At 53.1% G+C, this 18311-nt stretch overlaps 3 protein-coding genes across 3 annotated transcripts; all 3 read left to right on the top strand.

The window, feature by feature from the left end:
* Positions 1–453: 453 nt before the first annotated feature.
* On the top strand, positions 454–1783 carry CH63R_09986 (Palmitoyltransferase; the record flags this gene model as incomplete). Its single annotated transcript, XM_018304960.1, has 2 exons — positions 454–1066; positions 1128–1783. The coding sequence occupies 2 exons, from the start codon at positions 454–456 to the stop codon at positions 1781–1783; spliced, it is 1269 nt and encodes a 422-aa protein (XP_018154384.1).
* Positions 1784–5994: 4211 nt separating this feature from the next.
* On the top strand, positions 5995–7969 carry CH63R_09985 (ImpB/mucB/samB family protein; the record flags this gene model as incomplete). The annotated part of the gene is made up of 2 exons (XM_018304959.1): positions 5995–6212; positions 6265–7969. The coding sequence occupies 2 exons, from the start codon at positions 5995–5997 to the stop codon at positions 7967–7969; spliced, it is 1923 nt and encodes a 640-aa protein (XP_018154383.1).
* Positions 7970–11843: 3874 nt separating this feature from the next.
* CH63R_09984 (transcription factor RfeG) lies at positions 11844–12828 on the top strand (the record flags this gene model as incomplete). The annotated part of the gene is made up of 2 exons (XM_018304958.1): positions 11844–12077; positions 12139–12828. 2 exons carry the CDS (start codon positions 11844–11846, stop codon positions 12826–12828), a joined length of 924 nt encoding a protein of 307 aa, XP_018154382.1.
* Between the last annotated feature and the right edge of the window lie 5483 nt (positions 12829–18311).

The raw sequence follows: 18311 nt of genomic DNA, 5'->3' as shown, positions 1-18311 counted from the left end.
TAGGTATAGATACTGTGTCTTCTGATACATTTGTACCGGTATTTGTCTGTACCTGTACAGCGAGTGTGCCGCGTATGTCCAGATCATAATGCATTGTTGTTGCGGTCTGCAGCGCGTCTCCCGCACCTGTACCCACTGTGCCCGCAGCACCCCGGCCCTGTGGAAAATGCCTTGTATAGTATCCATGTAGGCGCTTTTGCATCCGTCTCCCACGGACCAAGCTCCTTTTCGGTTGTCGTCCCGTCATCGTCCGTCCTCAAACCCACCAAACCAAATCAGGTCGAGCGAGTCCTTCGACTACCGACTTCAATCCTGTGCATCCCCACATCGTCTTCTGCCGCGGCTCTACAGCCCGTTGGTCGTCGCTTTCGCGCCTCGCGCATCACTCACCGTGCATTATATCCCAACTTCCAGTCCGACTCTCAATGTTTCGGCAATGATTGCACATTTGCAATGTCGCAAGCCACCAGCACCAAATGTGCCTCGCGATGGGTGACGCGCATCATCCCCATCATAATCACCGGCACAAGCGGCTATGCCACCTACGTGATCGTGGCCTACCTGGGCAGTTGGTTTCCTTTAGATCCCGGGGCGTATTTGATGAATTGGCTGACCTTTTCTGCAGTCGACTATCTGTACAAAACCAGGGGCGAAGTCGGCGCCGCAGTCTCGACAATCACGATTTACCTGTTCTTCTACCTCCTCACCATCGCCACCTACTTACGAACCTTCCTCGAAATCAAGATAGACCCAGGTCTGGTACCGCTAGGTCCTCAGGCGCAACACCCTTCGAGGGAGTCGAACAAGAAGCGCAGGCGGAGAAAAGAGGGCGACCTAGAAAGCCAGCCGTACTATACTGGCCCTGACCAAGACCCGGATAGCCCCGGTCTTGAAGGCTTCTACAGCAAAGAAGTATTTGTGTGCGAGAGTGACGGACGGCCCAAGTGGTGCTCCGAGTGCCGCAACTGGAAGCCTGACCGCGCCCATCACTCGAGCGAGGTGGGCCGTTGCGTGCGGAAAATGGATCATTACTGCCCCTGGGTCGGCGGCATGGTATCGGAGACTTGTAGGTGTTGCTACTCCCCGAACGTTTCCTTACAAATGCTCTGATGCTGACGAAACTGTAGCCTTCAAATTCTTCGCCCAATTCACCTTCTACTGCACATTGTACTGCACAGTTGCTCTCGCCCAGGCTGCCTATTGTCTCGCGCTGCAGGTGCGAGACGGCACAGTCGACGGTAGGACAATATCGGGCGTTGCCATCGCCGCGTTTTTTGGTCTTTTTACCTTCCTCATGACCGCGACCTCGTGGCGCTTCATCCTCCTCAACATCACCAACATCGATGCCCTCCGCAAGTCGTGGGTGCATCAGCTAGCGATCAGGGTGCCTGACGGCACTCGTTCTGGCAGCGACTACGGGACAGTCACGTATCCTCTACCAAAGTATCCGCAGGGGATATCCACCTCATCAGATGCTACCGTGGACAGCGGGACTTCGCGCGATCGCCTCGCAACCCGTACTTTTGCCATTGTTAGGACTGAGCCGGATGAAAACCCGTGGGATCTTGGCTACAGGAGGAATTGGACGTCTGTCATGGGACATGGCTTGGTCGATTGGCTTCTGCCCATTCACGGATCACCTTGTGTCAACCACGACAGCATGGAGAGTGACTACGAGATGGGCCCGTTGATACAGACCCTCCGGGAAAGGCATGGCCTACCCGATCCCAAGCAACCCTCTGGTGAACTGGAAATGCGGGAGATGCGGCCAAGCGGCTACTAGGTAAGAGAAGAAGATACCCATGGGCCAGGAATATTTTTCGAGGGGCGTTTTGGGAGGTTCGGGCACCTTGGGGAGCTCCGGCGATTCACGTTGGCATACATATCCGTGCAGACACATACTTACTTGTCGGTACACTCTCTTATGTAATTATTAATCTTATCACAGACGCGTGCTGTCACCTTGTTGAAAACCGAACGACAGTATTTGAGCTCTGTTTTTGTATTTTCAAGGACCTACCAACAAACCTGCAGGATCTTTTGCCTCCCATACGCTTGTGTTAGTCGGCATACCAGGATTTTGTCGCCGCTGTAGCGTAGCCGAGTGACATTCTCAGTCTCTGAAGATGGACCCACTGAGCCGGAGCGGCGTCTGTTGAAAGCGGAGTGTTTGCTCCGATCTCCGGCGGCCCATCTTTCGTTCTCCCGGTTACATCTCGTGCCAACAAGGAAGATGAAGAGAAGGAAGCCAGATCCCAGTAAGGCTCCTCAATTCGAAGTCAGACAGTGTATCAGCCGTTTTAAGAAACCGAAATCATCTTTGCCGAGTTACAAACTGGACCGTCGGCCGCCCACTACGCCTCAGACAACATTGGTACAATCATCCTCACATCTTGTGTGATTGTACGGCGCATTCGAACACTTCATCTTTTCGTAGCCGTCCATCCCACAATGTGCGTTGTTTTTATTCTGTTTGCACTGGCAGCAGTTTCAGGATCCGTCGTCCATAGTCTCCGTGTGGTGAGGAGGAAAGGCTGCATCGGTATCGTAGCCATCATGCGACCTATCTTGGAGTCAACAACAAATCGAGTAAACACTGGATTGGGGTCTATCCTACCTGTTCCTGGGTCCAACAATTGATGACAAATTATATCGCAGATGCCCTTCTAAACCAAAAAGGTTTAGAACCCAATAGTTCAAGACACCTATACGTTCAATGGAGCTCAAAGTGACGAGTCAAACAAGCCGGAGCAAGGTATAGATGAAGAAGAAAGGCGTGGGAGAGATCAAAAGTTGACTGGCACAACTCAAAATCCGACCCACCAGGGTGAGTCCTGTGTATTACATCAGCGTGCTCCAAACCACACGCTATGACAGTAAACTTCTTGTTCTACATATCTCTGACGAAGACCGAGAGACTCAATAGAGAGCCGGCTGAAAGCATTAGTAGGCAATTCTACAGCCAAGCTTCTCGGTCATCAATTTGAGCAACCAAGGCACTTCAATTCAACGAAAGTTGTTGGAACAGTCGCTTGGGCTAAGGGAGTACCCGTCATCCAACATCAGATTCGTGTGTTGTGTATCGCACCTCCAGACGAACACGACATGGCTGAAACTCCTTGAAAGGACGGTTTATGGTACGCCGATTCCATAAAATGTTCAAGAATTGCCATTGGGAACTCTACGAACCTTGGAGCGACCTGTTGTCTCGACTTCGGTAAACCGGCACCCCCTTCAGATGATGCATGGCCAGAAGCCCAGCGGGACTACCGAACCAATTTCGTTCCAAGATACTGAACCGACAGGTATATTCAAAACCATAGTGCGCTGTTTTATTCCCCTGCAGATCTAGCAGAGCATTGATCCGTGGAAGAGCAAGTAAGGTTGGCAGCCAACCCGAGGAGGACGATGAGCTCTCGTGTTTGTTTGGTCAAATATCGAACAGCTCTCGGTCTGCCAGCTTGTGGTCATAAATATAATTCCTCGGTCAACAGCAATGTCCCTTTTCCCTCTCAACGCTCATGTCCATTCTAAGCTGTAAGCAGTTATTGAAATCATTACCATTTAATCAGGAACTTCCCAGGAAGCCTCGAGATCATGGACCTGTAATGAAACAATGGCATACCAATGGTCCGAGCCGCTATAAGATGCGGGTGTCACAGAAAAGGTGTCTGCGGCATGATTCTCGAAGCATCCCGCCTGACTGCCTGATCGTGCCAGCTCGAGAGGGTGGCTTCAGAATGTCAATCGACCAGCCGCTCGAGGTGGGTTTCAAGTTGGTCGGCCACCTGAGTATCCATAATTCTCGCTGCGAATTGTATCATGCCGTAACATTTCACCTTAATAAGTGGTTTGCGTAGAGATGGCCAACCAGCAGAGGGCCCTTGGTTTCCTCCGAGAGGCTTTCGATCCCAGCTGCCAGATAAGACCGGTGTCAGTTTATCATGTATCGATGACGGCAATTATCACGGCATTACGTAGAGCATGGGCCCGGATGGTAAGGTGGCTTCGATTGGTTCACTTTTCGTCATATCAAGTTTTGTACTCCGTTAGTCATCGAGGGGTGTCATACTTTGTAGTACGCGGCTCTAGGCTCCAAGTGGTGGTTACCAGACGCTCCGTTGTCAAGGAAGTACGATTGGGAGTGAGCTTACTTCCAATCTTCGGGTCGGATTGGCCGGAAAAGACGCTAAAGCAGCATTACTGCTGTAGACCATGCGAGCCCTCGGACTTGTACTAGTCCCCGAGCCTGCTTTGACAGAAATGGTGTGCTGGCGACTGTAAATCCCCCAAAGAGGAATCTAGAACGGAAAGAAAACCAAAAGAAACAAGAAAAAAGGGCAAAAATACAGTGTTGACGGGAATGCCAGAAGCCGAGTATGTTGAATGAGGGAAGGAGACTGAACGTCTCTCGAGTTGAACCCCATCGTATTAATGATTACACTACCCCCCCTTTCTTTGGATGTGCAGCATGAAATGTGCGATTCGCCACCTGGAGAAGGCATTGCAGGCAATTGATGAATAAACGTTGGCTCAGCAGGCTAGCCTCGTCTGTCATCCCAGCTTCTTGGCGCCCACCAACCTGTCTGAGATACGGAATCTACTTGAAGTCTCTTGTTCAACGCGGACTTGAAGGCAGTAGCCTTTCACTATTTTGTATGCCAACACTCAACTGGAGACGACTCGGCAGACATCTAAGTCTTGGTTCATGTTCTGCCGATATGTTTCAAGGGTGTTTCTGCCTTGCATTGGCTTCTCTGGCAAGACCCGTGATGGGTTGGGGCGTGTCTGATGATGAGGTTTGCTACATTCTCAGAAGTCAAGCGGTGCGGCCCTCCATTGGGAGACACAATGTGTACGTTGCTCGGGAATGAACGATAGACATCTTTTCCATGTAAATGACAGATTTGGGAAAACTAAGACTGCAGAGAGAGTGGTGGTCATCGTCGTCCGTCTTCCGTCGTCACTGTAATTCGCGATTGAGGCGGCTCCGAAAGAGCCATTGATGTGCGGACGATGAAGTGATTGGGTAAACACCAGATATCTCGCAGCGGAGAGCCTGTGTGCCGTGAACCAAAACCAGGTCGCTCGATGATTGCAAAGAAGCAGAACTTGGGACTGTATTCACAAGCAGCTGGTTTCGGAAGATCATCCTGTGAACAGCGCGTCACGAATCATCGCGGCATCGCACAATAATTGGGGGATAAAGGGGGGGGGCGTAGGGGGGAGTCGTTGAAGAAACGAGACCACGCCGGTGGCCACTGATGCTGAGACGTTCTCTGATATCAGAGGAAAGCACGACAGAACCAAGACGCTAGTTGAGTACTCGGCCGAGGAATTCTATTTCAAGAGGTCAACTATGGGGAGTGGCCTGATGAGGAGGTCTGTTGATACATTGATTGCCTGAATACGTGGCAAATGTGTCTTGTGTTACAGGAAGGGCGCAGCCGCTCAGCCGGTCGAACAAGGCGTAGCCATGCCAACTGTTTCTGAAAGCCACAAATCGCTTCGATAACTGCAGATCAATCGTCAATAGCAGGTAAGAATCGGTGTTTCGTAACGTGGAAAGGAGACCCATCCAGTATACAGTTTTCCAGTGTCTGAAGGGAGAGGAAGTCAAGTGCTCCTACTCATGCTCCACGAATCGAGGTCTGCTTAGCACCTACCCGCCGAGATAAAATGGAACCAAAGAGTGACACTAGCCCCTTTTGGCAAGCGCAAGACGACGGCAGCTAGGAAGGCGCGCTTTTGGTTTTTGAAGCGCGTTTACTTCGACGACCTCCTTACTCCCATACCTACGCCGTATCACCTAGGTAGGTGGTTACCTATCATATCTATCAGTGCAGGAACTGGCCAGTCCTCTCCCCTGCACCCAAGCATAGCCTCTGGTAATCACAGGCCTTTTCAATCTCGTCTGTGTCCTATGTCAACCGCTGGAGTCTGCCGTTGAACCCGGGCAAAAAAAAAAAAAAAGCCGAACAGGCACTCGGAATCATGTCGTCCTCGCAGCCCTTTCGGTTCTCCTCTCCTATTCCTGGCGCTGACGGGAGAAAGTCTCGGTTCAACTACAAGCACCTCTCTCAGCTAGCGACATACAACCCGTCATGCCCATTGCGAGTCATAGCCCACGTTGACCTGGATGCCTTCTATGCACAATGTGAGATGGTACGTTTGGGTGTACCAAAGGACCAACCTCTGGCAGTTCAGCAGTGGTATGTAAGCTCGTGTATGGTCCATCAGGTCGTCAACTGACTATAATTTCAGGCAAGGTCTGATTGCCGTCAATTACCCAGCACGTGAACGTGGAATCGGCCGCCATTGCACCTTGACGGATGCTAGGAAGCTCTGTCCTACTCTAGTTGCCCAGCACGTAGCCACATGGCGCGAGGGCGACGAAAAGTGGGCGTACCGTGATGACGCCGCCGCCAACATCCAGAGCGACAAGGTCTCGCTCGACCCTTACCGTCTGGAGTGCAGGAAGATTCTGGCAGTCATCAAAGAAAGCTTGCCCTCGGACCTTCAAAAGGTCGAAAAAGCTAGCATCGATGAGGTCTTCCTCGACCTTTCCGCCCAGGTGCACGAAATCCTATTGAGACGCTTCCCCGAGCTGGCAAACCCGCCCCCTTACGATGATCCGACCGAAAATCTCCCAGGCCCTTCCGTAGCTGCACTTGACTGGCAGGCAGATGCCCTCGTCGACCTGAACGAGGAGGAAGAGTCTATGGACCCAGACTGGGACGATGTGGCGATCCTCATTGGATCCGAAATTGTGCGACATGTCCGAGGCCAGATCTTTGAGAGGCTACAGTACACATGTTCGGCAGGCATCGCCAAGAACAAGCTACTCAGCAAGTTGGGCTCCGGTCACAAGAAGCCCAACCAGCAAACTGTCATTCGAAACCGAGCCGTGTCACATTTCCTATCTGGCTTCAAGTTCACTAAAATACGCAATCTCGGGGGTAAGCTCGGCGAAAACGTAGTGTCCACCTTCAATACCGACGCAGTCAGTGAGCTTCTGGCTATCCCTCTGGAGCAAATGAAAGCAAAACTGGGCCATGACACAGGGAGTTGGGTACATAACACCATCCGTGGTATCGACCTGAGCGAGGTCAACTCCCGCACGCAGATCAAGTCGATGCTTTCGGCAAAGTCTTTCCGGCCCTACATCAACACTCCTGAACAGGCTGTAAGATGGCTGAGGATCTTTGCTGCCGACATTTTTGCCAGACTGGTTGAGGAGGGCGTCTTGGAGAACAAACGCAGGCCGAGAACCATCAACTTGCACCATCGACACGATGGCCAGACCAAATCACGTCAAGGACCGATTCCCCAAGGCAAAACTCTTGACGAGCAAGCTCTGTTTGAGCTCGCAAAAAGCTTGATGAACCAAATCATGACGGAAGGCAGTATCTGGCCCTGCGCTAACCTGAGCTTGAGCGTGGGTGGGTTTGAAGATGGTGTGACCGGCAACATGGGCATCGGCGCTTTCTTGCTGAAAGGAGAGGAAGCCCAAGCTTTGAGACAGACCAGCCGCGAAGCAAGCCGTCCATCAACGTCTGAGGAAAAGCCGTCTTCCAAGAGGCAACGGATGGACGGAGGGGCGATCGATCGATTCTTCACACGAGGCGTTTCCACCGACAACGAATCAAATTTCACCAATGCAATCGCAGAAAAGGGTTTCGACACCCGAAATGAGGTCCCGGAGGGCCACGCCGACTCTCATCAGATGCCAGTTGTAGCGTTCGTGTGTTCGCGGTGCAACGCGCGCTTTCAAACGCCCGATGAGCATCAGAGCCACGAGGATTGGCATTTTGCCAAGGACCTCCAGGACGAAGAACGTGTTGAATCCGCGTTTGTCAACCACTCTGCAACCCGCAAGTCTGGCCCAAAGCCATCAGGTGTATCGGCCAAGCGGGGTGGACGCGGCGGCAAGCTCGAACAAGGACAAAGCAAGTTGAAGTTTGGATGAGTCCTACAAACATCCAAGATATCGGAACCACGCCAAAAGTTTGTCGAGCGGATCCTGCCTGCCGCCTGATAATTATATCTAACGAGACTTGAAAGTTGGTAAACTTCTCGCCCTGATGTTCTGTTCAGGGTTTACCGCGGCACCATACGTTTGACGGCGAGGTCCCCGGCGAACGTTGGAAATGGACCTGGCAAGTGCTCTTCGTTCCACTCACAGCAGGGTAGGTGGTTCCACTGTTCTACGGGTCAGGGACGATGCAAACTCAGGACCCCGTCTATGCGTCTCCAACCGTTGAGTTGGGCATCCGGAGGACGAACTGGGAAGTAAGTCTGTTCAACCGGGGGGAGGGGGGAAGCAGGATCAGGAGACACGATTCAATCACTGCCCTGGGAGTCACTCACGGCATCGTGCTGGGTTGCATCTACACGTACTTGTACAGAGTATTGCGTGGATGTAAGATACGAGGACGAGGCCACTTGGCGAAGCTCTCAGCCTGATGGGACAGGGACGGACATGGAACTGGGGATGACCGGCTCTATTCGCGAGTTTGGGTTTGATGCATGTGGATAACACCTACCCGCAAGTGTCGTCATTCCAATTCCCTTGTGCGGTCACCCGCGGATCATCGCGGCTTGGATGTCGATTGGGATCGCTAGCTAGGGGCTGTAGAAAGTAAGGCTTCAGACACGACGATACCAGATGGCGTCAAGGAAAAGAAGAAAGGTTGTGGACGGGTGCGGTGGTGGCCTAGAAACCAAACATTAGGTCTCCAGTCGAAGCCGTTCCATGTGAAGGCTGGACGGTCCTTCGCGAGCCGCTTTGGTTGCGTGTGGCCATGGTGTCACAAATCCAGATGACGTACAAGTGATTGGTCGCGGGTTATGCATTTTTTGGGCTAGTGATGTGGGTTGGGCCACAATTCTTTTGGCGCGAAGCATTGATACCCAACGACGCCAACCATCACTACATACCGCTACATAGGTAGTACATACACACGATACCACCAGCCTACAGTACTAGCCAACCAACCAGCAACCCACATGAAATAGTTTTTGCGGGAAAATACTCACAGGCACGCCTCATCTTGGGACATGGGTCGCCGCGGACAGCACCGGGAGCAAATGGACGGGGGCATCCCCGGCAGTTGGCGGCGATAAGCCAACGGTTGGTTGACAGAGAAACGACGGGATGGACCACTCCGCCGACCCTGAGTGAGTGGACTCACAGCAACGCGGAGGTTGATTGTTGTAAACATGGCAGCAACCCAGCGTTCAAAGTTCAAGACAGGACAGGCAACGGAGAAGTGCGCCGAAGAGGCCGGCAGTCGAGGGCCAGGATGCAAGGCAAGGCCGTTGCCCCACGCTCCACAACCACGGAGTCTTGGTGCAAGTCAGCCGGAAAACCGAGCCTGTTCGGCTGCTGTATTGTCGCCTTACAGAGCTGGGATGTCCCGTCCTGGTAGGGTATCAAGACTGGGACGAGCTGGCCGACAAAATTGGAAAATACCGAGATACGAAACGAGGCAACATCGGGGACTAGGCATTGAAGTCGGCACAAAAGGAGGTCTAAACGGTTTCCTTCCCGTGTACTCTGTATTCCAGGATGGATCCCACGACTTCCATAATGTCTCAAGGTCCAGGATCCACTAGAGTTCGGCCCTGAGAGCTGGCGGGCGCCTTGTTTGTACATTCAGCATGATTCGGACGGTTACCTACTGGAACCGAGAGTACAACTCCCCGTGTGTATATTGTATCTCTCTATTCCGTCGTTTGTGCTATTGTTGTCCGATGTAGGACAAGGTAAAACTTCCCGGGTGCCTCAGCAATAAGCGTGGCTAATATCGGGAACCAGCAACTCTGGACTTGCTGGTGTCTCCAGGTCTCGATGCCCCAAACGCCACTGTACTAGCCAACCGTCGTGGCGTCTCGACACATTCCCATCCCCGCCAGCGAGGGCCTGATGACACAAAATATGATCCAGAACGGACTACTCACGAGCCTCGTCTTCCCCAAACAATTTCATCCCAAGCCAACGAGTGCGCTTCAGCCTCAGTGGCATCCAAAGTCTCAAGAGAGGGTTCTTGAAGCCAGAGGTCTAGATCGATTTCGAATCCTCCCGAGGCCCCAGCGTAGGGAATACACCACTACGCGCAGCCAGGTTCGGGGATGGGTACCTGGTCATGGAAGAGAAGGTTCAAACCACCGACATTGTTCTCGCGCACTCAGCTCAAACGTTTTCTCCCACCTTTGGGCAGCAAGTAATAGCCTCGTCGCTTCAGTGCTGAAGGGCGGAGGCGGTGACGAACAAAATATGCCATCGAACCGAGCCCGTGCGACGACGGATTGGAGCCCCCGTTGTTGTGACACGCGTGACCGACTGTATTTCTCTCACTTACCCTCACCGCAGGGTACCATCGTTCTGCCTCTCTCGTCGCCTGGAGCTGGACACTGCACGTGTGACACATCGCATCGCATACATGCTGGACTGGCCCCCTTCTCGGCTGCTGCAATTACGATCGGCCAGCTTGTTGCTGGGCTGTTTGAAGAATTGGGGGAGCCCTGTACCTAGCTGCTTGCCTGGGTTGCGTCTGGTTCGCCTTACGTACACCCTCGAAGTTGCAGATGCTCTGCTCAGCGCCGTCATCTCTGCGGGTTTTTGTGTGGCAGGGAAGTCCTCGACTCATCGGTATCCCATTCGGGGCTGGGCGCGACAAGTCGACCCAACCTCTCCAGCTGCACCTCAACCCGCCTCGGAGGCTCCGTCCACTCAGGGCGGCCGCCACCCAACCAGCTTCCCTGCTGCCGCCCAACCGCTCTCCGCCTGTTTTGTGCCCAGTTCTTGCTCGCTCGCCTGCCTCTGTGTCCCGCCATATTTCTTTTGTTGGCTCTACCACGCCCTCTTTTTCTTTTTACTCTTCTCACCAGAACCATCACCACCACCGGACTGGGGGCCAGGTCCAGCTGCGCAGGCAGACGCTCGTCGGCCGGCCAGACTGTCCGGGGTACTTGTACTTGGACAGCACAAGAGATGCTGCACCGCCCGTCTCCTCCTAGCCACCCCTCTTGCACTAGGGGGCAGGTTGGGTGGCATATTTACCAGGTTGGCAGGGTTTACTTGCTGCGCGAGGGAATATTCTTTGGACTGTTAGCCAATAATGTGTTGCCAACAAACCCTGATGGTTCTGCTCTGGTCGGTCCCGAGCCCTTGACTGGCATAATCAGGAAGAAAAGAGACTGTGTGAGGGAGAGGGCCTCGCTCCCATCTTTACCAGAAGAGAGATTGAGGATAGATAGATAGATAATGTGTGTGTGTGTGTGTGTGTTTGTGTGTGCGTGTTTGTATCTGTACATTGACTGGACTGGACAGTAGCGGGTACATTCTACACGCTTCAACGGGCCAGTACCGTCCGCAGTGGGAGAGAAAAAAGTGCAAAGGGGGGGGGGTATCGGTGACCATTCATAGGCCCGTCCACCAGACACTGGTCACCGGCCACTGGTCCACGTTGATAACTTTACCGTACCTACCTGGAGGAGAAAAGGTAGGTAGGTACCTTAGGTAGCTGCAGTTACTGCTAGGGGTCCCGGTTTTCCCGACCAGAGCCCCACCTCAAGAGAAGAGCCAGACTCTGGTCTGTTCCTTTTCTTCTGCCACCACCCACTCCCTGCCCGCTTTCTTCGCTCCTGCTCTTCTCTTCTTCTTTCCCGCCATCTCGTCGACAATCCCTTTTCTTGCAGGTTCCCTTTTCTTGCAGGTTCCCTTTCCTCTTCCTTCGTCTTGCTCCCTCCTACCTCTCCCACCTCTTTCGACCGAACATCCCCAACCTCGTCTTCGCCCATCACCACAACGACACCGAACCATACAAAAAAGCCTCAATATGTCGAGACAGTCGCGTGGTCCCCCGGCCAGTTCGGCTTCCACTGCCCCTTCCAGCGTCCGCTCCAACGAGTACTTCGTCCCGAGAGACGGTATTGACCGCGAGGTCATCACCGCTGACATCTGCCGTTACCTCGGAAATGATGCTCTTGTGCGCCCTGGTCACTACGAGAATCCCCAGACCGGCCAAGTAGTCCAGGGTTACTACATCACAGCCTATCGGAACCTAACAACAGTGAGTTCAATAGCTCGGCACCGCGCTTCCTGGCCATCATATTGACGCGAATTTTTTGTAGGCCATGATCGATGACTTGAAGGCCGATTCTGCGCGATGGGAAGCAGAGAGGCGGCAACAGGCCGCCCGGAACACCTCAGGAGGTACATTAGTCTCGCGAGACGCGGCGGCTCCTTTGTCGAGACGATCTAACTCCCCTACAGCAGGGTACCGCCAGTCGGAAACTCATTCCGCACGCCAACACTATGGCCCTACGGATTCCACTGGCTACCCGGACGTGGGACGTGACTCCTATGACAGCGCCCCCAGATACCCCGGATCTCAAGCCCCTGGATACTCAGGGAACTCTACCCAGGGCTACTCTGGTTCTGCTGCGGTCTACGCCCAGCAACCTTCCTCTTTTCCTTCTTCTGGTGGTGGGTATTCGTCATCCTATGCCTCTGGAGGCTCGTACTCCCAGCCGGACCCGAGGGACCCCAGATACGCTGGACAGATGGCTCAAGGATATGGAGAACCTCCCTACATGGCTACCGCTGCGAACCTCGCTCGAAGCGGCTACCCCGCAGACCCGTACGGCGCTGGACAGCCTTCTCGGACCCCTACCACCATGGCGCCCCAGCAGGGACAGACTTACTCTTCCGGATCACAGGCTCCGGCGGGTTACCCTTCCGGCTATTACCCACCTTCGACATCGGCCTCGTACGGCTCTGCGCCTGTGGCTTCTGATCCCTTGTACGGACGCGGTGCGTAACCATTCCCAGTCTAATTTGACGACTCCCATCTGATTGTGTAGCGTCCCCAGCAGGTGGCCCCGCCCACCCGTCCATTTCTGGCCAAGGATCACAGTATGAGCAACCCCCTGCCCCTCGCACCTCCGCCACCCCTACGAATTCCAAAACTCAGGTGTCAAGCAGTGGATCGCACCCTCGCCGTGAAAGGGACTCTGACCGGAGTCATCACCAATCCGACCGCCACCGCCCTCCCCGCCGCTAATACGTTACCATTCCTTGGACTATTGTAGCCACTCTGACTGCACGAGACACCCGTCTCGTGAGTTGTCTGTTATGAATTTCATCCTAATGATCCTGGACTTGGAGACTCATCACCGGCGTCGGCTTCCTTTATCATTTGTTTCTCCCGGATAGAACCTTCCCTGGACTTTGAGAGGTGTGAAAACCACCTCGTGAGTTGCAAGTCTGCATCTCGCAACCCGTTGTCTGGCTTTGCTGGCGTTTTGGCTTTGCACCGGCTCAGAGTTTCCTTGGCTCTAATCTACTCCGGACCCGTTTACCTCAGGTTCTCTGCCATCTTGCCTGGACATTTCCCGGATTTTACCTGGACTGCCACCAAAAATGGACTTTTGTCGCATACCCTGGACGTTTTACGACTGCATACATGGATTGGCCAACGACTTTTCTACTCGATTGAATTTCCTTTGGCAAGCACGCAGACGCGATGGCTTGCACGTTTTTATGGCTCGGGATCTGGAACGGAAAAAAAGAAACGCCATCAGTTAAGCTGCCGAACCTGGATTGGACCACCTTGCTGTCTGGACCTGTCTTGATGGCGGGATGTGAAGTCATTTTACTGTCTCCTGGTCTGGGTTTCATTTTCCTATTTGGACTACCGGAGTTCTAGGCGACTTATGGTGTTTCCTAATAGAACGGCGAAGTCGACATCTGGACAGTAAGGTGAGTCTTCGGATTGTACATACCTCAGAATCCCTCCCCAGCAGGGATCTTGTCACGCCTTCAACCCTCTTTCAAGGATCTTCGTGGTATATACCACTCTTTTTTGTCTAGGACTCTCGTTCCTAACGCCACAGTCAGCTGGACCTGCAACCGTTGGGACTTCACCCTACTGGAAACACTTTCTTGGATTCCGGACACCTGGATCATTTGAAGCCATGGGCAAACCCGTCATGAACTCTTCACATTCATTGCCTGGCAGGATTCCGGATATACCATACCTTAAACCAGATCGTGGCTGTGCTACCCGTTGGACAGATACCGTGGACATCGGGTTGGCTGACCTTGCGCGCACCTCATCTCCTGTCGGAACAAAACCTGGCTCGTCGAGTCGAACCAATAATATGTTGGGCGGAGAACTACATCTCCCCTTTTTGGGTAAGATTCGAATTATATCGGGTCTGGTCTGTCACATACGCCAGCCAAGCCATTCCGTCCGGGACGAGAGACTGCTACATATTATCACGTGGCCACGACACCCTCCTCATGGGTCACTCTGTGTGCTTTAACTCGATCATTCTCACAACCTGCCATGGGACACAAGTCTGGCGGTTGGTGTTCACACTGCCCTCTGTGGCCCAAAACAGAGGCATGTTGAGGTCGCTTGAGCGCCGACGAGGGATCAAGAAGATCTTAAGTACAAATCTTAGTTGGACCAACCACCATGGAACCTGGCTGCCCAGCCCCTTGAAACATTATTCCCGGACTACGTGGAGCCTTGCCTGGCAGCCTCTCGGAACAGCTCGTTAGTCACCACTATTCCTACTTGCGCTATGTTTTTTCCCCAATGCTCGTTTTGGATTGCTTTGGTTTCAACTCTAGGAGAATGAATCCGGGATGACTAACTCGAGCGCCGCAGAAGAGACGTTCCATGGGACAAACAAAGGCACAACGGGAAGACAGCCTCGGCTACAGGCATGTGAGAGTCGAGTTGACTTGTCTTGTATTGCGATTTATTTTTTTATTTTTTGGCATAAATGGGGGAAGAATCTCCTTTTTTCATTATTCCACGTGGAGTTGGCAATGAGAAGGTGGTTGAATGGTGGTCCATTTTACGACTATCTGTTGATGTATCCGGCGTTTATTGGCATATGGAAACCAGCGGCTATCGGCTTTTGAATGATGACAACGTTTACGTGATGAACAAAGCTGTTTGCTGTAACTCTTTGACATTCCCGCCTGCATCTCGGCTCATTGGTAATTATGTCAGGGAAATGTTTATGATCCAACGGCTATTGCGAGACTGCTAAAGCCGCATCGCGGCTACGGAATTTCGGTATCACCCTAGCTGGCCGTCTTCCCCTTATGGTATCGTCACTGGCCTTGCTGTATAGGTACAGCAAAGCAGCCCAGTGATCAGGCACCCGTGCCATTGGTACCAAGTTTTCACGTGGGGAAGGGGGAACCAGAGAACATTGAGCAGTTAGCAAAACTCTCTTGCAGTGTTGGATGTAGACAAGGGTGGGTTTGGCCCCTCCGAACTCTGCGAGCTTTGAAATCGAGCGCTTGATGAAGGGGTAGGGGGGAAGGCTGATCCTTGTACATCGTAGGCTTGGTGCAGTGCCGCGGTAGAGTTCATCGAGACTGGATTGAGTTTGCGGCAGAAGCAGACAGGGTAAAACAGGCTTTGCCTCTCTCATCGCGGGTTGTCGCAATGGCGTAAGTAGGTTGCAAAAGCAGACGAACCCGTCCCCTATCGAATCGGGCGATTCGTGTCAAGACGACCCGATCGGGATCAACTCGCCCCCCCCCCCTTTCCTTTCTTGTGGTATTCATACCGTTCTTCCTTTCTTTCGGTATTGACACTTTCTGATGAAAACCCACCTATTCCCCATCTCGCTTTCCGAAATAGGGATTGCAAAATACAGAGTGTTTTGTTTTAGGATAGCTACGGCAAGTTGGAAAGAAACGACAAGGAGGGACTGTTGAGATGGGCTATTAAGAGGCAGCTTGGAGAACTGATAATGAAATGGCAGGATCCCTGAGATGGACGCAAAATGCATGCCCCGTGTAATGGTGGAGTGGGGATCCCAAGATCGGGTGGCTTTGGATGCTGTGCTGGTCCTTGCCTGTCTATGGGCGGCGGGTAGGAAGGGGTCGAGGGAGGCCGACTCTAGCCAGATCCGACAGGATGCTGACCTGATCGACGTGGCCCGGGAGTAACGCCTACCTGTACATAGTTTTGAATGATGTGAAGACGACGAAGACGATGCAAAAGGCTTTTCAGCCGAGACTAGGACTCACACAAACTAAGTCGACGTGCAGCCTTTGCCCTCCTAAAAGCGAGAGACGGAGCACACTGCGACTGCGGCATCATGAGATGTCCTCTTCATCATCAGTAAACTATAGCGAGCGTCATTGGCGGTCGCAACAGTAAGGTGGTCACTCGGACCGGGTCCCCCGAGACTCCGGCGTTGTGCGGATCGGTTTGTAATGGGATCGTGGCCTCATCGAAGTGAGGTCCGGATACCCACATTTTCTGTATTCTCGATGAAGATGGAATGTTAAGGGCCTGCACACGATAAGCAAGCAGCCCCCCCACCCCCCATCTTTTTTTTACCTCTTCAAAAATAATACCGGAAGAAAATTCTGATCCAGGAGCTACTTGGTACAAAGTAGAGTCGCTGGCACATTGAGCGTTCTGAGCGTGCTGGGGACCTGAGCAAGCATGGAAATGGCGACATGGAGTGAGATGGGGTCCCCGGCGCGAGTCTCCTCCGGCTGAGTGGATATGGCCCACACCGAGGATGGGGATGAGATGGAGGGGTCGATGAGTCGAGTCGGAATGGGCAGAATCATGCGAATTTTGAAGAAGGGGTTTAACAGCCAACGCTCATTCGAGGCACACATACAAGTGACACTTGACAAGAGAAAGAAGCATCCATGTTATCAAAGAACGTACCAGAACACGGGTGCGGCAAACGTAGATGGTTACATTGTCGTGGCAGGACGTTTAACCACTGGCATTTGGATGAGATGGGTGGATGAATGGAGGGGTCGTCGTCTATCGGAAGGGGATGGAGAAACTGTAGGGACGGAGAAGGTTGGTGGCAGCCCGGCTCGGCAGGAGAGTTGGGACTTGGGAGCCAAGCTTCGGGTTGAGTGGGTTCGGGTAAGAGCTGGCGGCGCCTTACAGACACTGCCGCCCTCGTCTCATGGGTGAGTGTGAAGGCGGTGAAGGAGAAGGATAAGGGGGGACGAAGAAAAAAAAAAAGGCTGCCAGGTTCCGGCTGTGGGCTCCTTACGATGCCACGGCGAGCCCGACCAATAAGCATCTCCCTCGAAAGCCTCGGGCTGCCCTGATGCCATACCGCTTTCAGGACGAGTGGATACGAGAGCGGCGCACTTTTGCGGTTCACTGCTTTTCTCTTTTTTTTTCTGCCGACAATAGCCAAGCTACCTACCAATATCGGTGCATGATGAATGACGACCGGGCTCTCCTGTTGGTCCTTAACAATTGCCATTTCCTTCTGTGTGTTCGCGTTAGCAACGTACCCCCCTGCTTGCTTAGGCCTGCGACGACGGTATTCCCACACGGCCAGGCATGGACTCGTCGCTCTTCATCTCCCCGTAACGCGCTGTCATCTGTTGGAGGCAAAGGTGGCACCGCGACCTCAGATGGTCAGCCTTCGACGGGAATTCACTGCAATGCCGGCGCTCGTCCAGCTGCCGAACCGTTTCCCCCGTGGCCAACCAAATCTAGGTAGAGGGGCATGGTACCGTGCACTGAAGATGTGCTTATATCCGATCTCAAAAATGCCCCGTTCCCTGTTAGTCACCGCCCAGGCGACAGTCTCGTAGAGACGGAATGCCCGCCCGCCTTGTGCACTCTGAGGCCTGAGGTTGGGTCCTGAATCCGTACGGACCAGGAAAGTCCATAGCATTCCAGCCAGCAGAGAGTGCCACTTGCTGGCCAGACCACCCCAAGAGGCAGTAAACAGAGGGGAGGGATACCAAAACGAAGGCTCATAATACCTCGAATGAAAACAATTAGTGTCAATTTGAACCTCTTACTTGGAGAAGAGCTGAGAGAGGTAAGCACAACGGAGAGACGTCGTTTCGTCTGACAACTTGTTGAACCTTCTCCTCTCGTTCCCTTTTTGCCGGCGACAAACATGCGAGGAGGATAGATAAGTCGAAGGCACAATACAACCCGCGTACGCCGGCATTGTTCATTGTTCATGCGTAATTTCTACCTACCTTGGTACCTAACTACCTAGGGATTTTGGCGTCTGGGAAACCCGAGCACTAGCCAATCAACCCCAGCTTTACGCTGCCTTACAACAAGCCGCACCGTCTCATCCCACGCAAATCAGACAGACACACACAGACGTTTCTTCTCTTGACAACCTTGCGGCAGCCGACCAACCAACAGGCAGTATCCACAGCCCAAGGCTTCCTGTCCTTTCTGCCACCTCAAATCCCAGTGACTTTCTCCCGTCGGCCAGAAGTCTAACCCGCTGCCCCTCAACCGCCGCCTTACGTT

This window comes from Colletotrichum higginsianum (assembly GCF_001672515.1).
Source record: "Colletotrichum higginsianum IMI 349063 chromosome 7 map unlocalized unitig_7, whole genome shotgun sequence".
Classification (NCBI taxonomy): domain Eukaryota; kingdom Fungi; phylum Ascomycota; class Sordariomycetes; order Glomerellales; family Glomerellaceae; genus Colletotrichum; species Colletotrichum higginsianum.
Note: the sequence above shows the minus strand (reverse complement) of the source record. Positions and strands in the feature narration are given on the sequence as shown.